Source organism: Mus caroli, unplaced genomic scaffold, assembly GCF_978045245.1.
Source record: "Mus caroli unplaced genomic scaffold, Mus_caroli_1 scaffold_3, whole genome shotgun sequence".
In the NCBI taxonomy this organism is placed as follows: Eukaryota; Metazoa; Chordata; class Mammalia; order Rodentia; family Muridae; genus Mus; species Mus caroli.
Window position 1 is genome coordinate 96,760,705 of NW_028227258.1, and position 27,194 is coordinate 96,787,898.

The 27,194-nt window shown below is 41.9% G+C and overlaps 1 protein-coding gene and 1 non-coding gene across 3 annotated transcripts in view; one reads left to right on the forward strand and one right to left on the reverse strand.

Moving 5' to 3' along the window:
* Lekr1 (leucine, glutamate and lysine rich 1) overlaps positions 1–27,194 on the reverse strand; it is a 186,797-nt gene that overhangs the window by 57,319 nt on the left and 102,284 nt on the right. For both annotated transcript variants that reach the window (XR_003836153.2, XM_029474779.1), the window contains exon 7: positions 7,939–8,020. Coding sequence is in view for 1 of the 2 variants with exons in the window: in XM_029474779.1 (XP_029330639.1) it covers positions 7,939–8,020 (82 nt within the window). In the remaining variant the exon portion in view is untranslated. The remainder of the gene's footprint in view (positions 1–7,938; positions 8,021–27,194) is intronic.
* On the forward strand, positions 9,429–9,535 carry LOC115030838 (U6 spliceosomal RNA). Its single transcript, XR_003836398.1, has one exon. It is a non-coding gene; the product is annotated as a U6 spliceosomal RNA (small nuclear RNA).

The window sequence follows — 27,194 nt, forward strand, 5'->3', positions numbered from 1 at the left end:
GATATAGCTTAGTAGAGGGAGCCCCAGGTAGGAGCTCTGCTGGTTTCCAAACTTCAAGTGCATAGGGCAGATTCCACACAGCACTGGTGAAGACAGAATCACTAGAGGGAAATAGAGCTGCTGCCCTGGAGAAGGTCTGCAGGGTAAGACACTCAGTTTCTTGCCTGTTTCCTGATACCACCCTTACCATTAGTTGTTTTTTGTTTGTTTGTTTGTTTTTCGGTTTTGGTTTGGTTTGGTTGGGTGTTTTGTTTTGTTTTTTGTCAACTTGGCACAAGCTGGGGTCATCTGGGTAGAGGAAATGCTCCCATCTGACTGACCTGTGGCATTTCTTGATTAACATTAATGTGAGAAGGCCTAGCCCACTGTGGGTGGAGCTACCCCTTAGCAGGTAGTCCTGAGTTGTGGCTGAGCAAGTCAGGGGGAGCAAGCCAATTAGCAACATTCCTTCATGGTCTCTGGATCAATTCCTACTTCCAGGTTCCTGGCCTGATTTCCTGCCCTGACTCTCTTGTATAATGGACTGTATGCCAGAAGTTCAAATAAACCCTTTCCTCCATAAGTCACTTCTGGTCATGTTGTTTGTCACAGCAGTAGAAAGCAAACTAGACACTACTTGAGATCAGACCATGTAACAAGTAGTGACATCATACAGCAAAATGTCACCAGGTTATATCCAGACAAAAAAATTCTCACAAGTCATCACAGAGGTACTGGGAAATCAGAACATTAACAGTTATATGCTAATAAGAGCAAAAGCTCTAATAGAGTGTCCAGCCGTGTTAAAGGGCTTCACACATTAATACCCCCAATAGATAGAAGCCTATTGTGGCACAGACTGTTAAGTGATGAGCGGTAGCTGCTAATCAAGTATAAGCATGCCACCAGGGGCCAGAGGTTAGAAAATGTGTTTTGGGTAACCATTTTAGACATACAATTCCACCAACTGGGGACCATGTATTCGTTCATCTAAGCCTTTTGGGGGGCATTCTCAGTCCACCACATCTGTGTGCCCAAAGTTTAATTTACATATTAAGCAAATGATAAGATAGTCATAATGCAATGAAAGTTGAAGGAATAAGCTCTCTTTCATATCCTATTATACTGTGTTCGCTGTCTAATGAGATACTTACAAGGTCTACCTGATGAAGCGCGGTAAGTGACTATGTACTATGGTCCTAGGGCTGCTATGTAAAGAGTACTTAAAAGCAGACACGGTGTGAAACAGGAGTAGATCTGATTGCTGAGCAGTATAGCTTCTAGAATGTGAGCACACAGAGCAAAGTGATGGCTAACCTTGGTGGGATGGGGTAGGGCAGTAGAGTTCATAACAGTTGTCAGAATTGTGAGCAATTTAAAACTGAGAATGTACCCCCAAAGGCTTAGATAAGTGAATTCATGGTCCCTAGTTGGTGGAATTGTTTGGGAGGGATTGGGAGATACAGTCTTGTTGAAGGAGGTATGTCACTGGAGAGGGGTGGAGTAGACTTTGAGGTCTCAAAAGGCTACTGCCATTCCTAATATGCCCTTTCTCTACTCCTGCTTGTGGATAAAGATGTGAGTTCTCAGCTGTTCCTGCTGCCATGCTTTTGTTCTGCCATCATGGACTCCAACCCTCTGAGACTGTAAGCCCCAATTAAATGCTTTCTTTCATGAATTGCCTTGGTCATGATCTTTTAACACAACAATAGAAAAGTAACTAAAGAAGGTACAGGAAAAACTGTGTGTGTACGGTTTAATACTACCTATGGTGGTTTAGGACTGAAGGAGGATTTTTGTTTTGTTTGAAACAGGGTGCACTATGTAACTCTGGCTGTCCTGGAATTCACTATGTAGACCAGAAAGGCCTAGAGCTCAGAGATCCATGTACCTCTGCTTTCTGTTGCCGTGATTAAAAGAATATGCTACTATATCTTGCTAGGCACTGACCTTTTTTTTTTTTTTTTTTTTTTTTTTTTTTTTTTGGTTTTTTGAGATAAGGTTTGTAGCCCTGGCTGTCCTGGAACTCACTTGGTAGACCAGGCTAGCCTCAAACTCAGAAATCCGCCTGCCTCTGCCTCCCGAGTGCTGGGATTAAAGGCATGTGCCACCATGCCCGGCTGGCACTGAGTCTTGAAGCATAGCCATTGTGGATAAGGGATTGACAACTACTATATTAATTACTAATTGACAAATTCCAAAATATTTAAATGAAGTTATTCCTCTTACTGTATTCATGAAAATAAAATCTTCAGGAGATATATAAGCATACTGCACAAACCTCACTCTCATTCCTGTATATTCTTGGCAGGTAACTTAATAATTGTATCAATTATTTATTCAGTTCATTTAAACCCATGTCAAGTGTGTGCATTCATATCTAATATGAAAGGGATAATTTTTATGGTCACATGTTTAATCCTTCAATTCCTAATAGCTTGTTTTTCATAACTGTTATTTTTTCTTTTATATATACAATTCTGGATATATAAATATCAATTTTACTAGTTTAAATGTCTTCTGTTGATAATTTGAATTTCTTAGGTCAAATTAGGTCAAATTTCTAATTGATTCCTAGTCACTTTGAGGAGTAGTATGGGGCTTAGATTAGTTTTTGTCATATACTTTGTAAATTTTTGTCGTGTTCATAGTTGGCTTTCCAATTCTCTGTCTGTCTGCTTTCCTGTTAAATTTTGGAAATGTGGTAAGGCACAGAGTTTGCTACCTGCTGTGTGGTTTGAGCTTTGTCTTGGGCAATGAATCCCTACATGCATTGCTTTCGTCTAAGCAGGTAGGGAAGCCTCTGTAAACCCTAGTTTGACTGATAGGAAGCTTTTGATGATGGGCCATCTGGCTTAAGTGATCCAATTGTGATTCCTCAGAGGGGCTTTCCTTATATAACCATCAGAATATGCAGAGTATACGATTACTCCAAATTATATACCAAAACGGATCTGGCATGAGAGTATCTAGACGAGTTTTTACCAACTCCTCGGGATTCATGCTCTTGAAGTCCTAATGAACTGGAGAACAAGCTTGCCTACAGGAGGACCAGGAAAGGGGATAACATTTGAAATGTAAATACAGAAAATATCCAATAAGAAAGAAAGAAAGAAAGAAAGAAAGAAAGAAAGAAAGAAAGAAAGAAAGGGAGAGAGAGAGAGAGAAAGAAAGAAAGAAAGGAAGGAAGGAAGGAAGGGAGGGAGGGAGGGAGGGAGGGAGGGAGGGAGAGAGAGAGAGAGAGAGAAAGAAAGAAAGAAAGAAAGAAAGAAAGAAAGAAAGAAAGAAAGAAAGAAAGAAAGAAAGAAAGAAAGAAAGAAAGAAAGAAAGCTTCCCTACTGTAGTCTAACACTGGCAGTACATGACTGGCTTTCTTCTTTCTCATGGCTCATTAAGGTCAAACCTTTTACTGTCCTTTCTTTGCATCAGCTTTCAAAGTTCCTGGAAAGTTCTGTCTATGGTAGTTTTTCTTGTCTTATTTACCTGTCTCTATGCTAATACACACATACACACACACTCAGTATATCTGTATCTATCTATTTTATCCTGATATATGTGTACACAGTTAATATTTACAAGAACATCAAAACCCCTCATAATATTGCTGGTAATGTATGAACATAATGCAAATATATTTCACATCCCCATATAAATATATTAAAAATAATGTCTAGCATATTTTGCATGCCAGATAATTCTTTACCACTATGCATTAACTTCAGCCCTTTTTCATTTTGAGACACAGTCTTTCTAAATTGTTCAGGCTGGTCTTAAACACATTCTGTAGCCCACTGTTGCACACCAATTTGCTTCCAAGTAAAACATTCCATCTTGAAAGGAAGTTCCTTAAAATATAGGATGTTCTAACAGGACTATTCCATCCTTCAGGGAAACTAGTTAAGCTCAGGAAGTAAACAACTCAAAAGTTTCAGGAAGTCCCTGAAACTGACCAGATTCACTAGCACCCTTCCCAAGAATATATAAACCATAAGGATGGAAAGACATTTTCAAACAAGCTGAGCTACGTGGAAGAGGAAGATCACATGTGATGGCTATTTTTAGTTGCCAACTTGACTACATCTGGAATTAACTAAAATCCAAAAATGGGAGCAAACCTGTGAGGGATTTTTGCTTAATTTGAAGTAGGTAGATTCATTTTTAATTCATATCTTTGAGATAGGAAAACACAGGCCTTTAATCTGGATTTTGGAAGACACACCTTTAATCTGGGCCATACCTTGTGTTGGTAGCCTTTGTAAGGACATGAAAGAAGAAAGCCTTTAATATTTGTTTGCTTGCCCTCATCTTTCTAGCAAGTCCATAGCCTCACTGGCATTAGAGCTTACTTCTTCAGGATGCCAACATATACTGAATACCAGCTGAGAGACACACAGTCTTGTGGACTGAGGAACTACTGGATTCTCTCTCATTCTCTCTCCTCTCCTCTCTCTCTCTCTCTCTCTCTCTCTCTCTCTCTCTCTATATATATATATATATATATATATATATATATATATATATACATATACATATATACATGTCTAGCATGCATGAAGCCTTGGGGTCTATCCCCATCACCACATAAAACTGAGCATGGTGGTCTATGCTTGTCACCCCAGTACTTAGCATTTGGGAGATGGGAGTAGGAGGATCAGAAGTTTAAGGTCATTCTTTGTCAAGTAGCATGTTTCAGGCTAGCCTGGGCTATAGGAGACCCCATCTCAAAAACACATAAAAGAACATAACAATGTGGATAAACCATTCTTAAAAATCTTATGTGGGAAAAGCTAGCCAATTCTATCTATGTATGAGAAATCTTATTTTAAATGCATATGTTTTATTTTATTTTTGTTTTATTTGTAGTGGTGGGGATTAAGTGCAGGGCCTCCCACATGTAAGGCAAGTTCTCTACCATTTAACTATCTCCTCCCCAGCTCTAGAAATTTTAAACAACACAAAAATTACATCAAATTGAATTGAGAAAGGTCACCAGTACCCACAGAAGTCAGAATTAAAAATTTAAAGAACGAAGATTCTACAATATTTTCTAATTTCTAAAAGACCAAAGATGTTTGAGTATGAATAGAAACTCTCTTATTATCAGATGAGTGTTTTACATGTATGTATGTATGTATGTATGTATGTATGTAATGTATGTATGTTATGTATGTATGTTATGTATGTATGTATGCATGCATGTTTGCATGTATGCATGCCACCTGTATGTCTTCAGAGGTCAGGAGAGGGTTCTGCATCCCCTGGAACTGAAATTAACATGGTGGTGAGGCACTGTGTAGAACTGAACCCTGGTCCTTTGCAAGAACAATCATTGCTGCTAATTGCTGAGCCATCTTTCCTGCTTCCTGTACGTCAAATTTTTGAGTAAATTACTTTCAATTCAAATTTATCATTGGTCAAAGCACAAATTCATACCTATTAAATAATAATGTGTAGAGAGCTGGTGATCTCTGAGCACAGTGAGTCTCCTGGGATTTGATCCCAAGTGCTCCCCAGCCCCCACCCCATTTACTCCACACAGCAGACAGAATGCAGGTGGAGCATAGACTGGAGGAGGTACAGACGTGCATAGAACAAGGTCTCTAGCACCAGAGACCCTTTTAAGTGGCTTGTTAAGAACCCATGTTTTCTAAAAGTGGGCACTCACTCCAAGTTTTCATTGAAGCAGCTCTCCTGTGGGTGGGAAGCAGCACTTCTGTAAGCTGATAGGACAGCACAGTATTCCTGCAATACTAGGGCAATTCCCTCGTGAGCAGTTAGTATGATGGACTGTCAGGAGGTGGCATGTTTCCTCCTCAACCTGCTCTGCCTTGACTCCTACCATTTTTCAGTACTCAGGTTCAAATATCAGAGAAAGTACATTTAGCAAAACAGCACAAGGCTTATGTTAATGTTAAATAAAATGACTCCTTGATTAAACAAAGATTCTGTGCAAAACTACTCCAAAAAACAACAACAACAACAACACAACAACTCAGATTGTGCATCAACCAATAAGTTTTAATCTTGTTCTTTCCTTTTGTATCCATCTTACTTATCCAAGATCCTACCTAAAAACAGTTCAGAGCTGCTTGATGTGAGGGCTGGGAGCCAAATTTGGGTCCTCTGAAAGAGCAGTATCACTCCAGTCCCCTCCCCTCACCACTGCCTGAGCTCCAAGGAGCAAGGGTTGGGTCAGCAAGGTCAAGTTGGGTCAACTCAGAGGTAAAAACATATGTCTCCAACCCTGCAGATCCGAGTTTAAGTCCTTGCACATGTATGATGGAAGGAGAGAACTGAGTCTCATAAGCTGGTCTCTGATGTCTGTACATGTGCCATAGTATGTATGTGCTTTGAACAGCCATGCTTGAGTGCATGCACACGCATACACACACACACATACATACGTACGTACATACACACACGATAATAGCAACAATAACAATGGTAATAACAAAAGAAGCAAACGTCACACAGTAGCTGTGGTCTGATGAGGCTGTGCCTCCACAAGACTTCCATATGGACACAGTCCTCTGATATTATAGACAGAACAGGGACTTTTTTATTTTTGCAATTGCTCTCATGTTTCTTTTTCATGTTTCTTATCTCACAGAAACTTACTTCTTGTACCTGAGGAAGAAAAGGCACCAAGGATTCCCTGCTTTCTCATCGCTTACCCTAGCATCCTACCCAGGTCACCAAACCTCTGACCTTACTGTACTATTAACTTCTTGTTTTTCTAAAACAAAGCACTTGCTACAAATAATCTAACTATACACTAATTTCATTAGGCATTTCTGGAATTTGCTCCTTTTTATGTTGTTCAATATTTGATTAAACACATTGTTCTTAGGCACAGCCATGGTCAACACAAACATTTGGTTGCTAAGCATCCTAATATTTATATTTATGAGGCTGAGCCTTGTGACTACAGGAACTGAAACCAGCCTCCCAGATTGTACATCAAGGAGTAAAATGGTGTACTTTTTTTTCAAAGATCATGTGCATTTTATTTTAGCATTATAATTATAGATATACCATGTTTACATATAAAGTAGTCTTCAAATTCCTGAAGTAAATTATTTTTTAAAACAAATACTGCCCTGGGTACTTTTTATATGTGTGTATTACCTCTCTTTCCCCCCTCTCTCTGTTTCTCTCTCTAAGATGGGTGTGTGTGTGTGTGTGTGCGCGCGCGCGCGTGTGTGGGGGGGGGTATGTATGTGTCATAGTGTACATGTGGAGGTCCTTGTCTTTTACCATGTTTTCCATAGCATCTGTTGCTTTGCATTCACGTATGTCAGGCTGGCTATGGATTCTAAAGGCTCTCCTGCCTAGCTCTCATCACAGAAACACTAAGGTTATAGCCAGGTGCTACATGCCTGGCTTTAACTGGGCACTGGACATTCAAAATGCAGGATTTTACACAGTAAGTGCTTGGCCACTTCCCCACCATTGGGTATTTTATAGGCCATTTTCTTATCATTTGATTTCCAATATTTCTTACTCATTATCATAAAACATACTCAACATTTCAAAAGCACTCTGTTTTGAACTTGAAATTAGATATTTTAAGAAACAACAATTCATAAAATTTAAGTGAAATGTTGTGGACAGTAAAGAAATGAATATTAAAAAAAATGAGAGAATTCCTTCATTTGAACATCAGGAGAAATCAGCCACATAGCTAAGGTAACCTTCTCTACTTGATCCCAGCCTAGAGGTCAAGAAACAACTCCTAGGTTCTTTCCTGGGGGACAGAAACACTTTACTGAGTTAAAAGAGTAACAGGTCCATCAATAATCATTTCAGGCTACAACAGAGCCACAGGAAGCCACAGCAGACCATCACCTACAACTAAAGCATTGCCTAAAGATGACACTCTGGGGTCTTTCCAAAGGCTTAGATTTGTGACACATCAATGGCAAGCTCTTCTTACAGCTGTTTAGTGTTGCCCCTTACATGAGCATCTCCTTACAGTTGTCCAGCTCCTTTGCTGTCTTCTGAAGTCTCAACCCAAGTGCCTCTACTTGACACTGTAAATCTGAAACGACACAGCATGGTCATTAGTGTACTGTGTGTAGCGAGAGTTTTTAGCTACACTGCTTTGGAAAGAATGGGTAGTTACCATGACTCGGGGAGAAGGATGGGAACTAAAAGCTGCAGGAGAGAAAGCCAACCAGCCACATAAGAATTCGGGTAAGTGGCCATTGGGCACTTCTCCAATTGGGCATAAGGTAGCAGGGGAAGGTTTAGGAGTCTCAGGAGTGCCAGAGGGGAGGATTTGCTAGCAAGGGAAGGTTTAGGAATACCCAGTCTTCGAACTAGTCACAGATTGTCAAAAACTAACGTGTGTGTGTGTCTGTGTGTGTGTGTGTCTGTGTGTGTGTGTGTGCGTGTGTGTGTTCCACTTGTGAATCCAAATAACTCCTGGACGGGTGCACACATGTGACCAGCTGGGAGCCAAAGTGGTGTAGCTAAAAGCTACTGCTACACTAGTGCCTAGGTGCTTTTATAAACTCAACCGGACCCCTCTGAAGTCCCCTCGAGCTTCCTAAGAATGATACAGGTGTTCCTTCCACTTTGCCTGTATTGTTCTATGCAAGATGCCCGAGACCTCACAACAGCCCACTCAACGGGCCTTTGCCCCCCTTCACTTGTCAGGCTTATTTGCAAGCTCCTAACAGGGTAACCTTTCTAGTGTTTTCAAGGAAATTTATGTTGCTGGCACACTCCATACATTTCTGATCATGTGGCTCACTTCTTAAAACGTTTGGCTGTCTGTACTTCTCTTCCCAAACCTACTGAGGCTTCTGGATAGAAATGAAAGACATAATCACATGCCAGGCTCATGGTTGATAGCTTAACTCTGAGTAGCATCTACAAGGCATTTTAATAGCTTCAAAAGGCAAGAGAACACCGCACAGGCAACTGGTTTCCACACAGCTGTCATCTAGGAAATTTAGGGAGTATTTGAGAAGGATTATTCCAGAAGCCATGTGTAGTGCGTGTTGAGCCTTGGCTTATCTCAGTCCTGCCAGAAGGCTGTTGTGAGGATTGTGGGCTGAAGCCTGACTCCACCTCACTCCCCAGGAGCATTTAAGGTACAAAAGGAAACCACACAAATGAACTAGCCAGTTTATACAGAAAAAGTCATTCAAAACAAGGGAATTATCAAATTTTTATATTCTAGCTATATCAAACATTTTAATATCCCTTTTAATAGTAAATTTGACATATTTTAATGAAGCTATATACATGAGCCAAACTTCTATGTAAATCTATAGCATGCTTTCCTTCCTTCCTTCCTTCCTTCCTATCTATCTATATCTATCTATCTATCTATCTATCTATCTATCTATCTATCTATCTATCTATCTATCTGATGAGCTAGTTCCTCAATCAAAAAGCAAATTCACTCTAAACAAATGTTCTCATAAGAATTTTCTAGGGTGCTCGCTTCAGCAGCACATATATTAAAATTGGAACGATACACAGAAGATTAGCATGGCCCCCGTGCAAGGATGACACGGAAACTCGTGAAGTGTTCCATATTTTTAAGAGCATGGAATACCTATAATACAACTCATGGACCACATGAAGCTCAAGAGGAAGGAGCACCAAAGAGTATATACTTCAGTCCTACTTAGAAGGGGGAACAAAAAAAATCAAGGGAAGTAGAGGATGGGAGAGACTGGGGAAGAAGAGAGGAGGGAGAGGGGAAAAAGAGGGGAAGTTCAATCAGGTATGGGAGGAGATGGAGGAGATGTGCAGCGGGTCAGGAAATTGAAGTCTGTAGCAATGGGGGATGGGGAACTGGGGGAAGCAACCAGAAAGCCCTAGATACCAGAAAAGCAAGAGCCTCCCAGGACCCCACAGGGATGACATTAGCTGAATACCCCACAAAGGAGAGGGAGAATCTGTCAAGACCATATCCAGAGGTTAGGCATGGCCCCCTGGTTGAAGGATGGGGCCACCTACCCATCTCCAAAATTTTAACCCAGAATTGCTCCTGTCTAAAGGAAATACAGGGACAAAGAATGGAGCAGAGACTGAAGGAAAGGCCATCCAGAGACTGCCTCACCTGGGAATCCATCCCACATGCAGACACCAAACCCAGATACTATTGCAGATGATAAGAAGTGCTTACTGACAGGAGCCTGATATAGCTGTCTCCTGAGATGCTCTGCCAGATTCTGACCAGTTCAGATGCGGAGGCTTGCAGCCAACCACTGGACTGAGCACAGGGACCCCGATGGAGGAGTTAGGGGAAGGACTGAAGGAGCTGAAGGTACTTTATGCAGCATCAATGTGAGGGGAGGCCCTTGGCTCCATGAAGGCTTGATGCCCCAGTGTAGAGGAATGTTAGGGTGGTGAGGCAGGAGTGGGTGGATGGGTGAGGGAGCACCCTCATAGAAGCAGGGTAAGGGGGGACAGGATAAGGGGCTTGCAGAGGGGAAACTGGGAAAAGGGATAGAATTTGAAATGTAGATAAATAAAATAAAAAATTTAAAAAAAAGTTTTCGCCGGGCAGTGGTGGCACACACCTTTAATCCCAGTACTTGGGAGGCAGAGGCAGGCAGACTTCTGGGTTAGAGGCCAGCCTGGTCTACAGAGTGAGTTCCAGGACAGCCAGTGCTACACAGAGAAACCCTGACCGAAAAAAAACAACAAAAAAAGAGTTTTCTAGGTATTTATATAAAGATATAAATACCTAGAAAAATATAATACCTTCATTTTTAGATTTTAATTATTTTAATGAACATGTAAAATTTTACGTCATGTATATCACACTTTGAAACATGTATACATTATGGAATGGATAACAAGCTTATTAACACACCAATACACTTCAAATTTACTCTTAAAGTTTTTAAAATAATTCTGTTGACTAATAATCATCATGTTATACAACAGAGTTATTAAATTCCCCACCTATCTACATGAGATGTTTGTGTTCTTTGAGCAATATCTCCCCACATGCATTATTTAACGTCATTCCTTCGAAATGCCAGACTGGTTCCAATTGTCTCATTTTTCAGATGAAGAGAAAAAAAATGAGACCCTCTCTGAGTGCATTGTTCCATTCTTGAAATCAGGAAATCAGCCAGCCAGCCAGCCAGCAGGCAATCTTTCTGAAGAAGTTTAAGTCTGCTGAGGGGACAGCCCCTCAAAACAAGATCCAACTATGGACTTACTAATGATATTTTCAGGGTACACCTTTTCCCAGGAACAAAAGAGAAAATAATATGAAATATAGTTTTTTTAGAAAATCTTTCAAAACCCAGAAACCTTATTTTGAATGTTCTGTAGCATGTGATTGCGTAACTAAGCACAGCAGGCTGCAGACGGCTGCTGGCAGGGTTGGCTCTGATGAGGGAGGAGCGGGTGTTCACTGATGGGATGCTATGCCCATGTGCTGAGCATAGTGCTCCCCTCCGAAGAGGGAGGAGCTGGTGTTCACTGGTGGATGCTACGCTCACCCTGCCTTTGTTCATTTGTGGTCATAGTTTCCAGGAAGGGAACGCAGGTATTTTGATTATTGTAAATGGAAAGAGGAAAGATGAAAGTAGGCTCATTCAGCAAGCTGCCAAGTGATCTAATGGCTCAAACTGAGTTGTTCTGCCTGATCCCAAAGTTTTTCTTGCTCATGATGACTCCTGAAACAGAAAACTCACAAGCAAATACTGTTTGTCAGAGAAGTGTGGTGAGCCTTGTTCTAGGCCAGTTGCAGTCTCTTAACTTTTAAAGAGATATACATTACAAAATGAGAAGCATTACTGGTGAAAGAATAAAGACAAATGTGGTGCCCTTGTAACTAATTTCATGGAGCAAGCAATACAGACAACCATCCTGCTTTCTTGCTGGATGCTCCTTGGTGCTTCTGTCAGGATATAATCATGAGTGGATCTGAGTCCATGTGATAAAAGTTTGTTAGTATTTCTAAGGCAACAGTTAAAATTGATTAGCTTTAAACAGTTCACAGAGAACTGTTAGTTGGAATGTAAATTTTATGTAATTAATTCTCAATTATCTGAGAACTAGTAGAGTAGCATATGCTAAAAATAGTCACTAAATCAAGCTCATTTCAGTAACATTAAAAAGTACTATACTAGAAGGAAGGAAGGAAAGAAGGAAGGGAGGGAGGGAGGGAGGGAGGGAGGGAGGGAGGGAGGGAGGAAGGAAGGAAGGAAGGAAGGAAGGAAGGAAGGAAGGAAGGAAGGAAGGAAGGAAGGAAGGAAGGAAGGAAAAGAAAACAGGGCTGGATAGATGGCTCAGTAGTTGAGCACTAACTGCACTTCCAGAGGACACGGCAGCTCACAAATGTCTGTAACTCCAAGATCTGACACCCTTGCCTAGACATACAGGCAGGCAAAACACCAATGCACATAAAATAAAACCAGAAAGTGTTCTGAGGCTCACATGTCAGTATACAGCTGCATCAGAGTTCCAGCATTTACCAGGTTCCAAATAAAACAGGCTATGCCACACACCCCTGCACAGGAATAACGGCAAAGCTAGTGTGTGCTTTACAAAGGGTTATTCTTTCTCCACATGTTTCTCTTCCCCTCTTCAGAATAAACACAGGTTAGTCTTTGGTTCACAGTGTAGAACCAGCAGAGGAGACACTGCCACCATGATTGTGTGCCATGTGTCTTACAACAGCTCTGAATATTGGTAAAGTAAATGAATGTTTTACCTTTAAAAACAAGAACCCATGAAGGTTGTCACATTAAGTAAACAGAAACAGAAATGTAAGCAGCACCTACCAAGAAAGCATTTTCTTTAAGCAGAAAAAAGCATTTCATAGAGCTGAGGAAACATAATTCATTATGAAAATCTCACAATGTAAAAAGCCCCCTGGTGTGTTACTGGAAGATGATTTATATATTTTCATGGCTGCTTTTCATTTTTTGTTGTATTTTTTTTTTTTTTGTAATCAAGAAGTGCTAAGGGATATTTTAAAAAACAAAAACATAGGATGGTCTCTGTGGTTCTGAATGATCTTATTAAAGGTTGGCGTAGACTAGCAGGGTCCTTTGTTTCCAGAAGCAGAATGCCCAGTTCCTGTTCCTAAGAAATAAAGGAACACAGTCAGGAGAAGCAGCAGAGAGTCTAAGCCACCTGCACAAAACAGCTCCTTCAGTTTCTGAGGCAAGGAGTTCTTAAATAAGTGCATTGTTCTGAGTAGTCCTTCTCTATAGTCAAATAAATTCAACTTCAATTTTCTGTCATTCAGCATGACATTGGATTATGAGGCGAAAGGGCCTGAATGACTAGGAAGAGAAAGGAAGCGGTGGCTTTAAACACCATGCAGATGTAAGGCGGAACCCATGGAAACAATCCAGAATTTACAACAGCACATTCTATGATGATGTGACTGCCTTCTTTGCAGATATTAAATAAGAAGCAAATGATTTTAAATGAACAAAACCAAAAAGAGCTCTTAGCTTCTCTTCAACATGAAGCAGCTGCTTGCTGGATAGCATTACACAGGCACCAGATTTGCAGTAATTAGTCATTTGAAAGAATCCTGTGATTCTGAAAGGCTTTGAGAAACTGCACATACAAAAGGTATTCATGGTTAACTATTTTATAGGAAGATAGAAAGCTTTAGTAGTCACTTGGAAAGTATAATAATAGGCATACGATAATATCAGAGAAGACAATAATAAATACACCTCAAAGGGTAGAAAGAAGTTTCCTAATATAAAGAAAACACATGCAATCTTAAATTTTGGCTCAAAGTGCTATTTGGAGGAAAGAATATAAGTCAAGGTTCAAAGTAGCAAGATGGAAAAAATAAACAGGCATAAAGGCACTCAAAGACACAGGGTAAAAAAATTTTAAATTTCTAGAGTTTGATCTGACAGTTGTAATTTCTAAGATCAGATGAGATGGGGCATGTTCAGGGCAGTTTGGCCATAGATGGAATTGCAATTTTAAAGGGTTAAGGTGACTTCACTGATGATTCTGAGTCACAAAAATTACTCATCTCAAGAACAATACATGAATTTCAACAATTAAAAAAAAAAACAATGGCTCTAAACATTTTTTTAATGTTAGAGATAAAGAAACCCAAGCTAACTTTGAAGCTTCTAAGCAATTCAACACTTAACATTCCAGAGGTGCTGTGTATGCGTGTTAAAGCCACATTGCCTAGCTACAAATCCTGGCTCTGCTTGTTCTAGACAGTATGGCTTCAGGAACCCTGCACAGGGCTCCCAGCCTTCAGTGACTTCATAGGTGCACAGGAAGGACAGCAGCGACAGGTACATTATGTGCCACCTATTGTTGTGCTAGAATTAAGCCATCTCTTCCAATTTCACTCTGAAACGAAGGTCATCATTTCCCACCTTACAGACCTTCCTTGCTCTTGTACAACAAGGGTGTGGCGTCTTAGTTTGTTTTCCTTAACAGTTTCTTGGGGGAACTAAGATAAATTGTTATCATTTGTTAGATACATGTAATGAGATCGCGGCATTTGTTCAGGCGCACTTTACATACTTGTTACAGTTTTTTTTTTTCTGATTGAAAATGTTTATGGAGACATATTGTCAGAGCAGTGGTCCTTAACCTTCCTATGTTGTGATGACCTTCAACCATAGAATTATTTATGTTGCTACTTCATAGCTGTAATCTTGCTTCTGTTCCGAATCAAAATGTAAATATCTGATGTGCCACCTTAAAGGGGGTCAACTATCCCCAGCTGAGAACCACTGGTTTAGAGACTGGTCTTGTTTTTGTGAGTCACAAATGAGTATCTTCTGTGTCATGAAGACTAATAAGTTCTGTTCTGTGTAAGCAAAATATAAAGCAGAAAGCAAGCAAAGGAAAAAGGAGAACACTTGTTGTGGGGAAGAACCAAATGAGGTTGAAGCACAAAACAGACAAACATTGTCTGATCCTATGGGTGGGACAGAGGCTTTAACTGTAGTTGGAGAGGAAAATGTTAACAAGGATGGGTGTTTTTTTGTTTGTTTGTTTGTTTGTTTTGAAGGCAGTGATACTTAGGTGTGTTCATTTGTAGAAGGTTCATTCTAGCATCTGTGCTGTGAATTTAATGTATGACTCATAACTTTTATCTTATATATGACAAGAAAAGTACACCCCTTGTAGGTGGGGGTTTTGTTGTTGTTGCTGCTGATGTTGTTGTTTTTTAATTACACAAATTGCTTGGGCTTAAATAACTTTGTCCTGAAAAAATGAAGGATAAAGAACAGCAAAGAAGAGAAAGACTGAGCAGGCTGTTGAGATGTGATACTTAGATGTGTTCATTAAGGCCTGGATATACAGTGGGTACCCAGACTGCAAGAGCAGCACAGGCTGTGGGACTTAAGTGTGAAGTGGATGTGAAACTGGGATTCTCCATTAGTACCCTGCAGTGAACATCTGGGAAGGAACTGGCTCCAACAGGGCCCGAGCAGGTGGCGACATGGGAAGGAAGCCGTGCACTGCTGAATTTGGTGGTGCGGCAGACTGCTTCTAGGCATGGCTGGAAGAGAAAACCGAGGGGAAAAGGCAAGTATGAGAGGGTGGAGTGGGCAGAGTGGGCGGAGTGGGCGGTGTGGGCTATGTGGGCTGCGTGGGTTGAGTGGGCTGCGTGGGCTGAGTGGGCAGGTCTTCTTAGTGCACAGAGCCACAGTCACAGAAAGGGTCATGGAAATAATGATGCATAAAACATCAGAGATGAAATTGTAACTGGCATCAGACAAGAGAACTCCTGCAGAAGCCCTTGGCAGGAAGGACATACCAAGTGACTAGATGGCTTACTGAGACTAGCAGCCCTTCCCCCAGCTGCAGAAACTGCTACAAAAGACTACAAAAAAACTGCTACAAAAAAACTGCTACAAAAGGGGTGAGCAAGAAGCCAGTCATCCCAACTAAAAAGAAAGAGTCTGTCCAGGAGGCAACATTTTCCTACTTTGTTTTAATGTGCATTATTTTTTAAATTTTGTTTAGTTATTCTGTTTTAGCCTGCGTCTCAAACAGGCGTTCAGCGCCTTCCTTCACCTCTCCCCACTCTACAGTGCTGACTCAGTTAACTTCCTGTCGTCCAGCCCATGCCCATTCCCCTCGTTCACACATCAGTCACCTTTGCTGCTTTCACATTCTTTCCTTGCTTTGTGACTTAATTATTAATTAAGAAAACACCTGGAGATCACTGGAGATTATAAACGACATTTCCCCAGATCCGTGTCTCATACATCTGAGCCTTCCTGGGCACACAAAAGAAGGGCACAGACGGGTCTTCTACAGAAAGTTTGCCTCCGCAGTTGCTACACCCTGAAGAGCAGTGGGGAGCGTAATAAGTTCAAGTCGACATAACTTACCAGGAGGACTTGTGTGAAATGAAACCAAAACAGTGAAGAAACAAGAAAAATAAAAACACTGGAGAACATACCCAGCCTGAAAGACATGCAAAGCACAACAAAGAAATAGAGATAATGAAAGAACATTCACTTGTGATGTGCTCACAGCTCCTCATTACTAGAGGCGGAAGTTAACCATAAGAAACATTGGTGAAATGCAAGAGAAAGGTCCTATTTTTTAAAAGGACCAATGGCCACAAAGAAGACTCGGATTAGCAAATAAAGGAAGAAGAAAATAAATTTAGCATATAAATAAGAATGTTGGCAAAAAAAAAAAGTAGTTAACTGTTTGGAGGAGAATTAAAAAAAAAAAAGGGAGAAAAAAATCAGTAAGGAAATGAAGTTTTTTAACAAGTACAGAGGGGAAATTGAAGAGTCAACCTACGGCATGGGGGATGCACAGCAAAAAGCATCACTAAAAACTCAAAACACACTGAAGCCAAGGAAGCAGGTAAGCTAACTGCAGAACTTCCCCCTTTCCTTCCTCTACACTCCAATCCAACCAGCCGCCCTGTCTCATCCCTGGTTCTAGCTCTATATCACCTGCTGTGGGCTATCCTCACTCTCTGCTCCTCGTCCCACTAGAGTGAACTGGTCCTGGTGGGCCACCCTGCTTTTCTCCATTCTGTGGATCCCTCCAACACCCTCTCTTAGCCCATCCCCATGCCTTAAGTGTTAACTCCCAATCCCTAGAAACACATTTTACCCAGAATCCCCAGTGACCATCTCTATCAGGATTCCCAGGAGAATTTCCTACCAGGCAACACACAACCAACACCCTCTCATAAGAACCAGAGAGGGCAACAGTAAACAAAGAACACCCAACCAACAAAGATGAGGCCAGTTATCAGGAACTAGAATTACAAACTTCCCAAATTCAGGTGCCTGGATGTCAGCATAAAAACACAGTCAGCAAACATCCAGGACATTGTGTCTGCACTGGCCAGCATCCATCCCAAACATGGTCTGTCCTGAGCACCGCAGCACAACTGAAGCATAGCCTTTATGAAGATGACAGTGGTCCTTAAAGGGAGGTGAATAAATCCCTCAAAGAAATCTATGAATACATAAACAGAGGGAGGAAGGGAATAAAACAGCTGAAGACCTGAAGAGAGAAAGAGAACAGAGAAAACCCAAAGTGAGGGAAATCTGAAAATAAATTTTTTAGGAATGCAAACAGGAAACTCAGGGGCTAGCCTCACCAGCAGAATACAAAAGATGGAGGAGAGAATCTCAGACATTGAAGACACAATTAAGATAAAAAGACAGACACTTCCATCAAAAAAAAAAAAATGTTAAATCTAAGAAATTCCGAGCACAAAGCATCCAGGAAATCCAGGACACCATGAAAAGAACAAATCTATGAATAATAAGAATAGAAGAAGAAGGAAGAAGAGGAGGAGGAGGAGGAGGAGAAAGAGCAAGAGGAAAAGGAGAAGGAAGAGGAAGAAACAACCCATCTCAAAGTCAGAGAAAATACTTTCAACAAAATCAAAGAAGAAAATTTCCATACCCTAAAGAAGGTGATGCCTATTAAGGTGTAAGACTCATGGGTTACACTAAGTACACTGAACCAGAACAGATATTCCCTAGGACACATACAGAACAAGGAAAGGGTGTTAAAGCTGTGTGGTAGTTTGAATAGGATTACACACACACACACACCCAAGACTCATGTGTATGAATGCTTAGCCCATGGGGAGTGGCACTATTAGGAGGTGTGGTCTTGTTGGAGGAAGTGTGTCACTGCTGGGGCAGGCTTTGAGAGGTCTCCTGTGTTCTGGCTCTACCCAGTATGGAGCTCAGTCTTATTCTGTTGCCTTCAGATCAAGATGTAGACTCTCAGCTCTGTCTCCAGCACCATGCCTGCCTGCACGCTGCCATGCTTCCCTCCATAACAGTAATGGACTAAACTTCTGAAACCGCAAGTAAGCCCCAATTAAATGTTTGCTTTTATAAGAGTTGCTGTGGTCCTGATGTCTTTTCTCAGCAATAAAACCCTAACTAAGACAAACTGTAAGGGAAAAAGGCCAACTAACAAATACAGGCAGACATATTAGAATTATACATGCCATCTCAAAGGAGACTCAAAAAGCTAAAAGGGTCTGGAAATGAAATTCACAGGTAAATCAAAGGAATTAGGAAAAAATCAGAAAGACAAATATGGTATGTGTCTTAGTTAGAGTTTTATTGTTGTGAAAAGACACCATGACCATGGAATTTTTTTCTAAAAGAAATTATTTAATTGGGGCTGGCTTATAGTTCAGAGGTTTAGTCCATTATCATCATAGCAGGAAACACGGCAGTGTGCAGGCAGACATGGTGCTGAAGAGGTAGCTGAGAGTTCTACATCTTGATCCAAAGACAGCAGAAGGAGAATGTGACACACTGGCCAGACTTGAGCTTTTAGGCCTAAAAGCCTGCCTCTGGTGACACACTTCCTCCAATAAGGCCACATCTACTCCAACAAGGCCACATCTCCTAATAGTGCCACTCCCTCTGGCCAAGCATTCATACACATAAATCTATGGGAACAATTCCTATTAAATCCACCACACGATCTATTCACTTATACATGGATATTAGCTGTTAAGTCAATGATAATCAAGCTACCGAGGTAGTTATATGATAAAGTACTGGGGTAGGGAGGGGCAGATATCTCTCCCTAGGAAAGAGAAGTGGAATAGATAGCTATGGATGGGTGGGGGTTGGGGGGGTGTAATAGGAGTATCAAGTGGAGAGGAGGAGTGAAGAGGGGGATCAGGAAGTATGAAGTCAGACAGCTAATACTAAGGATCAGTTGAGGGGTAGTATGAAAACCTAATACAAGTAGAAGCTTCCTAAAATATATACCTATATGAAGATGATCTAACTGAAATCACCAAATAAGTGACAGAGGCCCAACTGGCCATCCCTTGTCACCAAATGAAGCTTCCAGTTCTGGGAATGGGTTACAGATATTTGATTGTTGGACAAAGGGATCCCATGGAAACTCTTGAGTCTGTTGCCAAGTCTGTAGGTTTCTGTCCACAAACTGATGGCAAGGCCTCATGCCGAAGACATAGACACAATTCATTGAATGTGGAGAAGTTGAACTGGTAGTACATAAGGTAGACTACAGTGTTCTGCATGCCACCAAGGGAAAATATAAAGATCACGCCAGCCATGAACTGTTAGATGGACGAAGGCTTCCAGCCTGCAAGATATGCTAGTACAATGGTAGCAAAACATGTGAGAGTAACCAACCAATACCTGTAGGCTCACTCTACAAGATGGAACCCATGCATGACACTGCTTAGGTGTCCAAGAACCTGACACTAGATAGTCCAAAGACCTAGAGTAAAACCAAATACTACTATAAAAAAAAAACCTTAAAACAAACAACAACAACACAGCAAGAAAATGAAAGAAAATGAATTCTTTTTTTCCCACTCCTTTCATTTTTATTTTTTTTAAATTTTTAATATTTTTTTTTATTTATTTATTTATTTATTTATTTTTTAATATTTTTATTACATAATTTCCTCAATTACATTTCAAATGCTATCCCAAAAGTCCCCCATACCCTCCCCCCACCACTTCCCTACCCACCCATTCTCATTTTTTTTTTTTTTTTTTTTTTTTTTGGCCCTGGCATTCCCCTGTACTGGGGCATATAAAGTTTGTGTGTCCAATGGGCCTCTCTTTCCAGTGATGGCCGACTAGGCCATCTTTTGATACATATGCAGCTAGAGTCAAGAGCTCCGGGGTACTGGTTAGTTCATAATGTTGTTCCACCTATAGGGTTGCAGATCCTTTTAGCTCCTTGGGTACTTTCTCTAGCTCCTCCATTGGGAGCCCTGTGATCCATCCACTAGCTGACTGTGAGCATCCACTTCTGTGTTTGCTAGGCCCCGGCATAGTCTCACAAGAGACAGCTATATCTGGGTCCTTTCAGCAAAATCTTAAGACTGCCATATCCAGGGATCCACCCCATAATCAGCTTCCAAACGCTGACACCATTGCATACACTAGCAAGAAAATGATTTCTAATGATATTCTGCTATACTCATAGATCAGTGCCTTACTCAGCCATCAGAGAAGCTTCCTGCTGCAGCCAATGTGAACACATACAGAGACCCACAGCCATGTATTCATTATGGAGAGAATGAGAAAGCTTAGAACACTCAGCCCTGAATGGGATGTCTCCATCAATCTCCTCCCGCAGGGCTCAGGGAACCCTGCAGAAGATGAAGTGGGAAGAGTGTGAGAGCCAGATTGGGGTGAAGGATCCCCAGGAAACAAGAGAATCTGTGCACATGTGAATGCACAGGTTGGGGTCTTAGAGCTGAAAGGAAAAGGGGATGCATGCTTCTTATCCCTAGCCCAAAAACAATCTCCAACTGATGCTACTCACAATGAAAATTTCATTTGCCTCCAAGGGATAAAATGCTGGGAAAGCAAACTGCTCCTACGGGCAGGCTGCCCGCCTAGCGGTGCATGCCACCACCAACAAGCTCAGCAGAGTCCCGCCTAGCCGTGCGCCTAGCCGTGCATGCCCACGACAGCGAGCTCAGCAAAGTCTCTGGAGCTTCCGTGTCTCAGAATGTCTTGTCAGTACTCTTCCTGTTTCATTTTGTTTTAACTTTATCTTCTTGTTTTTAATTTTTATTCTACTTAAATGTATCTTCTCTCTCTTTACCCTCCATGTTCTTTGCATATTGTATGTCAGGGTTCTCTAGAGTCACAGAACTTATGGATAGTCTCTATACAGTAAAAGAATTTATTGATGACTTACAGTCAGCAGCCCAATTCCCAACAATGGTTCAGTCGCAGCTGTGAATGGAAGTTCAAGGATCTAGCAGTTACTCAGTCTCACACGGCAAGCAGGCGAAGGAGCAAGAGCTAGACTCCCTTCTTCCAATGTCCTTATATTGTCTCCAGCAGAAGGTTCCACCACACCTTTAATCCCAGATGAAAGGTGTAGCCCAGATTAAATCTCCTTAAACTCGGAGATTTAATCTTCTGGAATCCATAGCCACTATGTCTCAAGATCTCCATACCAAGATCCAGATAAGGATCTCCAAGCCTCCAGATAAGGGTCACTGGTGAGCCTTCCAATTCTGGATTGTAGTTCATTCCAAATATAGTCAAGTTGACAACCAAGAATAGCCACTACAATCCACCCCTTGTCAACTTGACACAAATAATATCCCATGTTTACATGAAACAATAACAAGGTTGTGAATACGCCTAACATGATATAACTATCCCTTGTACAATCGCAAACGCATTTGTAAATTTACAATGGGGCATTCATATTACTTTATAATCCTCGTTTCTGCAACTGGTTACGTGGCCTTAATTGGTATTTATAACTACCTTCCTCTACTACCCATTCTGTATTTCCTTCACCTTCAGCCAGCACCTCAGCAGGTCTTGGCTCTTTTCCTGGAGGATTGACCCATACCTTCATTCCTGATGGGTCTTCGTCCTTTGTCATCCTGCTTGGATTAGGCTGTTGTAGTTTCCCATTGACTTTAATCACAGGACATGGTAGTACTAGGAGACGCCCTAAGGGATCTCCTACACTCCAGACATAATCTTGCTTACCTCCATTGTGAAGAGGTAATCCAATTTCCCCATGGTAATCTGGATCTATCACTCCTCCTAACACGGTTATTCCTTTTTTAGCCTGTTGGTTTAAGGGCATTAGAAGCCCAAAATGACCAGGGGGAAGTCTGAGCTTCCAATTCAATGGAATGTTTGTTGTAGCTCCTGGTAGGAGCACTCCCCTCTCTGGAGCCAAAACTTCTAGGCCAGCAGAACCTAGAGTTATGGGGACAGGAAGCAAAAATTTTCCTAGAGGGTCACTAGGAGTGATAGTAAGTGGAACTATTCCCTTTTCCACCCCTTGATTCCTGGACCCATGAATCCTGGCTATGGGTGAAACTGTACCATATATCGAGCGCTGATTCAAAGCATATACTACCTTCTGAAGAACTCTACCCCAGCCTTCCAAGCTGTTACCACCTAATTGGCGCTGTAACTGCGTCTTCAAAAGGCCATTCCATCTTTCTATCAGGCCAGCTGCTTCAGGATGATGGGGAATGTGGTAAGACCAGTGAATTCCATGATCGTGGGCCCACTGTCGTACTTCTCTGGCTGTGAAATGAGTTCCTTGGTCAGAAGCAATACTGTGTGGAATACCATGACGATAGATAAGGCATTCTGTCAGTCCATGAATGGTGGTTTTAGCAGAGGCATTACGTGCAGGAAAGGCAAATCCATAACCAGAATAAGTATCTACTCCAGTAAGAACAAAACGCTGTCCTTTCCATGAAGGAAGTGGTCCAATGTAGTCAACCTGCCACCAGGTTGCTGGCTGGTCACCTCGAGGAATGGTGCCATATCTGGGGCTCAGTGTTGGTTTCTGCTGTTGGCAGATCTGGCAATCAGCAGCAGCTGTAGCCAGGTCAGCCTTGGTGAGTGGAAGCCCGTGTTGCTGAGCCCAAGCATAACCTCCATCTCGACCACCATGGCCACTTTGTTCATGTGCCCATTGAGCAATGACAGGGATGGCTGGGGAGAGAGGCTGACTGTCCACAGAACGGGTCATCTTATCCACTTGATTATTGAACTCCTCCTCGGCTGAAGTCACCTTTTGGTGAGCATTTACATGGGACACAAATATCTTCACATCCTTTGCCCATTTGGAGAGATCTATCCACATACTTCTTCCCCAGATGTCTTTTTCACCAATTTTCCAATTGTGATCTTTCCAAGTCCCTGACCAACCAGCCAATCCATTGGCTACAGCCCATGAGTCAGTGAATAATCCGTACATCTGGCCATTTCTTCTTGCAAACAAACTGTAATACCATGTGTACTGCCCGAAGTTCTGCCCACTGTGAAGATTTCCCTTCACCTGCGTCTTTCAGAGTTGTCCCAGAAAGGGGTTGTAATGCTGCAGCTGTCCACTTCTGGGTGGTGCCTGCATAACGTGCAGAGCTATCAGTAAACCAGGCCCTAGTCTTTTCCTCTTCGGTCAGTTGATCATAGGGAACACCCCATGAGGCTATAGGCGCATGCTTGGCAGCAGATGGCATTGTAACAGGAGTAGAAACCATAGGCATTTGAGCAACTTCTTCATGTAACTTGCTTGTGCCTTCAGGACCTGCTCTGGCCCGATCACGTATATACCACTTCCATTTGATAATAGACTGCTGCTGTGCGCATCCCACTTTATGACTTGCAGGGTCTGATAGTACCCAGCTCATAATGGGTAATTCAGGTCGCATAGTAACTTGGTGTCCTATTGTCAAATGTTCAGTTTCCACTAAGGCCCAATAGCAGGCCAAGAGCTGTTTTTCAAAGGGAGAATAGTTGTCTGCAGATGATGGTAGAGCTTTGCTCCAAAATCCCAAAGGTCTTTTCTGTGATTCACCTACAGGGGCCTGCCAGAGGCTCCAAACAGCATCTCTATCAGCCACAGACACCTCAAGTACCATCGGGTCTGCTGGGTCATATGGTCCAAGTGGTAGAGCAGCCTGCACAGCAGCCTGGACCTGTTGAAGGGCCTTCTCCTGTTCCAAGCCCCACACAAAGCTAGCAGCTTTCCGAGTCACTTGGTAAATAGGCCTAAGTAACACACCCAAGTGAGGGATGTGTTGTCTCCAGAATCCAAATAGACCCACTAAACGTTGTGCTTCTTTCTTGGTTGTAGGAGGGGCCAGGTGCAATAACTTATCTTTCACCTTAGAAGGAATATCTCTGCATGCCCCACACCACTGGACTCCTAAGAATTTCACTGAGGTAGATGGTCCTTGAATTTTGGTTGGATTTATTTCCCATCCTCTGATACGCATATGTGTTACCAATGAGTCCAAAGTGGTTGCTACTTCCCGCTCACTTGGTCCAATCAGCACAATGTCATCAATATAGTGCACCAATGTGATATTTTGTGGAATATCCAAACGATCAAGATCCCTTCTAACTAAATTATGACACAGGGCAGGAGAGTTAATATATCCTTGAGGCAAAACTGTGAAGGTATACTGTTGGCCTTGCCAACTGAAAGCAAATTGCTTCTGGTGGTCCTTATGGACAGGTACTGAGAAGAAGGCATTTGCCAGATCAATAGCCGCATACCAGGTGCCAAGAGATGTGTTAATTTGCTCAAGTAACGAAACTACATCTGGTACAGCAGCTGCAATTGGAGTTACTACCTGATTTAGTTTTCGATAATCAACTGTCATTCTCCATGATCCATCTGTTTTCTGCACTGGCCAGATAGGAGAGTTAAGTGGAGATGTGGTGGGAACCACCACCCCTGCATCTTTCAAGTCCTTGATAGTGGCAGTAATTTCTGCAATGCCTCCAGGAATACGATACTGTTTTTGATTCACTATTTTCTTTGGCAGAGGCAACTATAAAGGCTTCCATTTTGCCTTTCCAACCATAATAGCCCTCACTCTACAGTTCAGGGAACCAATATGAGAATTCTGCCAGTTTCTGAGTATATCTATCCCAATTATACATTCTGGAACTGGGGAAATCACCACAGGATGTGTCCGGGGACCTACTGGACCTACTGTAAGTCGGACATCAGTCAAAACTCCATTAATCACCTGCCCTCCATAGGCCCCTACTTTAACTGGAGGGCCACGTTTCTTGGGATCTCCTGGGATCAGTGTCAACTCAGAACCAGTATCCAGCAGACCCCGAAAAGTCTGATTATTTCCTTTTCCCCAGTGTACAGTTACCCTTGTAAAAGGCCGTAGGTCCCTCTGGGGAAGAACTGGAGAAAGGGTAACAGCAAAACCTTTGGGTATCTTATCAGGATCCTTCCTCAGGGGAACCTGGCCACCCCTTCATTCAAGGGGTTCCGGATCTGCAAACTGGCTCAAGTCTGGAAATTGATTCACTGGCCGAGATTGCTGTTTACGATCTAATGTAGCCTTTCTTTCATTTGTTTGAGAATTTTTTTGCTTATACAAATCAAACAAATATGCAGTAGGCTTCTTATGTATTTCATTCCTGGAAACACCATGATTGACTAGCCAGTACCAAAGGTCCAAGCGAGTCATGCCATTATAAATTTCACCTTTCCTGTGCTGACCGTTACTGGGTCTGTCATTATAAACATTCTTTTGCCTACGCTGTCCATTATAATAACTAGGATCACCTTGTCTCTGGCGATTCAATGCTGCCACCTGGCCCTCCACCTGGCCCTTGTTACCTCGGAATCCAACTAAACCCAGTGAATTTAATTCATCTAATTGAGCAGAAGCATCTCCAATGCTAAGATCTGGCACAAGGAAAAGGGAAAGAACAAAACCCTTCAAATGTGCTGGTGCCCCTCTCACCAATTTGCGTCTTATAGAGCTGGTGAAGGGCATATCTTCTGGACCTTCCCATTGTGGACAATTAGGCTTTACACAATATATCCACTCTAGCATTGCAATTTCCCTAAGTCTTAAAAATCCCTTCATCAACACTAAGCCATGGAATATCAGGCATCTCCAAGTCATTTCCAGTAGGCCATCTTTTGATAAACACCTCAGCCAACCATTCAAACAAACTTTTGACACCTTTTTTAACCATGCGAGCTTCCGTATTAAACCTAGAATCTCTACTCAGAGGGCCTATGTCAATAAACTCAGCCTGCTCTAGTTTTATGTTCCTTCCACCCTTATCCCACACCCTTAAAATCCATTCCCACACATATTCACCAGGTTGCTGTTTGAATGAAAGAGCAAACTCATTAAGCTCCTTAGTAGTGTAGCGAATTTCCTCATGGACTACACTTTCTACCTCCCCTCTAGGAGCCTGTTTTGCTTTGAGTCTGGTTACAGGTCTAGAAGAAACTATTGGTGGGCCTTGAGAAACATCAGTAGTGAAAGTCATTGCTGGTTTATCAGACTCTGCAAAATTAATTTCCTCATGTGGGGAAGGCATTATTTCAAGGGGTGGGGCTGAGGGTACTACTTCCTCAGGTGGGGCAAACCCTTGAGAATCTGAAGATTCAAAATTCTCAGCTTCAACATGGTCTTCCCACACATCCCCGTCCCAAGTTATAGGATCCCATTCTTTGCCAATTAGTGCCCTTACTTTAACTGTCGACACATTCTGAGGCTGAGACTTAAATTTTCGCTGTAGTTCAGCCAACCTTACAATGAGGGTTTCAGTTTGATTTTCTGCAACTTGAGCTCTTTTGCTGCAAGAGAGAAGATTCTCTTCAAGGACACACTTAGCAACTTTTAGATCGTTTACTTATGTCTGGAGCCTTTCGATTTTATCACACAACTCCTTCCTTTCATTCATCATTTTTTCCCCAGATACTAAGAGCAGCCAGCCAGTAAAATCATTTTCTGATTTTTTCCCCATCTTGTAGAAAGCTTTGTGCACTGAATCACCTAATTCATTAAGAAAATCAAGGGCATTAGCTTCTTTAAGTTTGAAATATAGTTTCAACCATGGGTCTTCAAAATTCTCTGAGCTCCCAGGAGGGAGAGAATCTGGAGAGGTTTCAGTAGTTGAAAGTGCTGGTGGCTCAACAAGCCAATTCCAGTATTTTAAAAGATTCATCCTTGTACTTCTGTTACTCTAGAACCACTCCTGGTACCAAATTCTGTATTAGTCAGGGTTCTCTAGAGTCACAGAACTTATGGATAGTCTCTATACAGTAAAAGAATTTATTGATGACTTACAGTCAGCAGCCCAATTCCCAACAATGGTTCAGTCGCAGCTGTGAATGGAAGTTCAAGGATCTAGCAGTTACTCAGTCTCACACGGCAAGCAGGCGAAGGAGCAAGAGCTAGACTCCCTTCTTCCAATGTCCTTATATTGTCTCCAGCAGAAGGT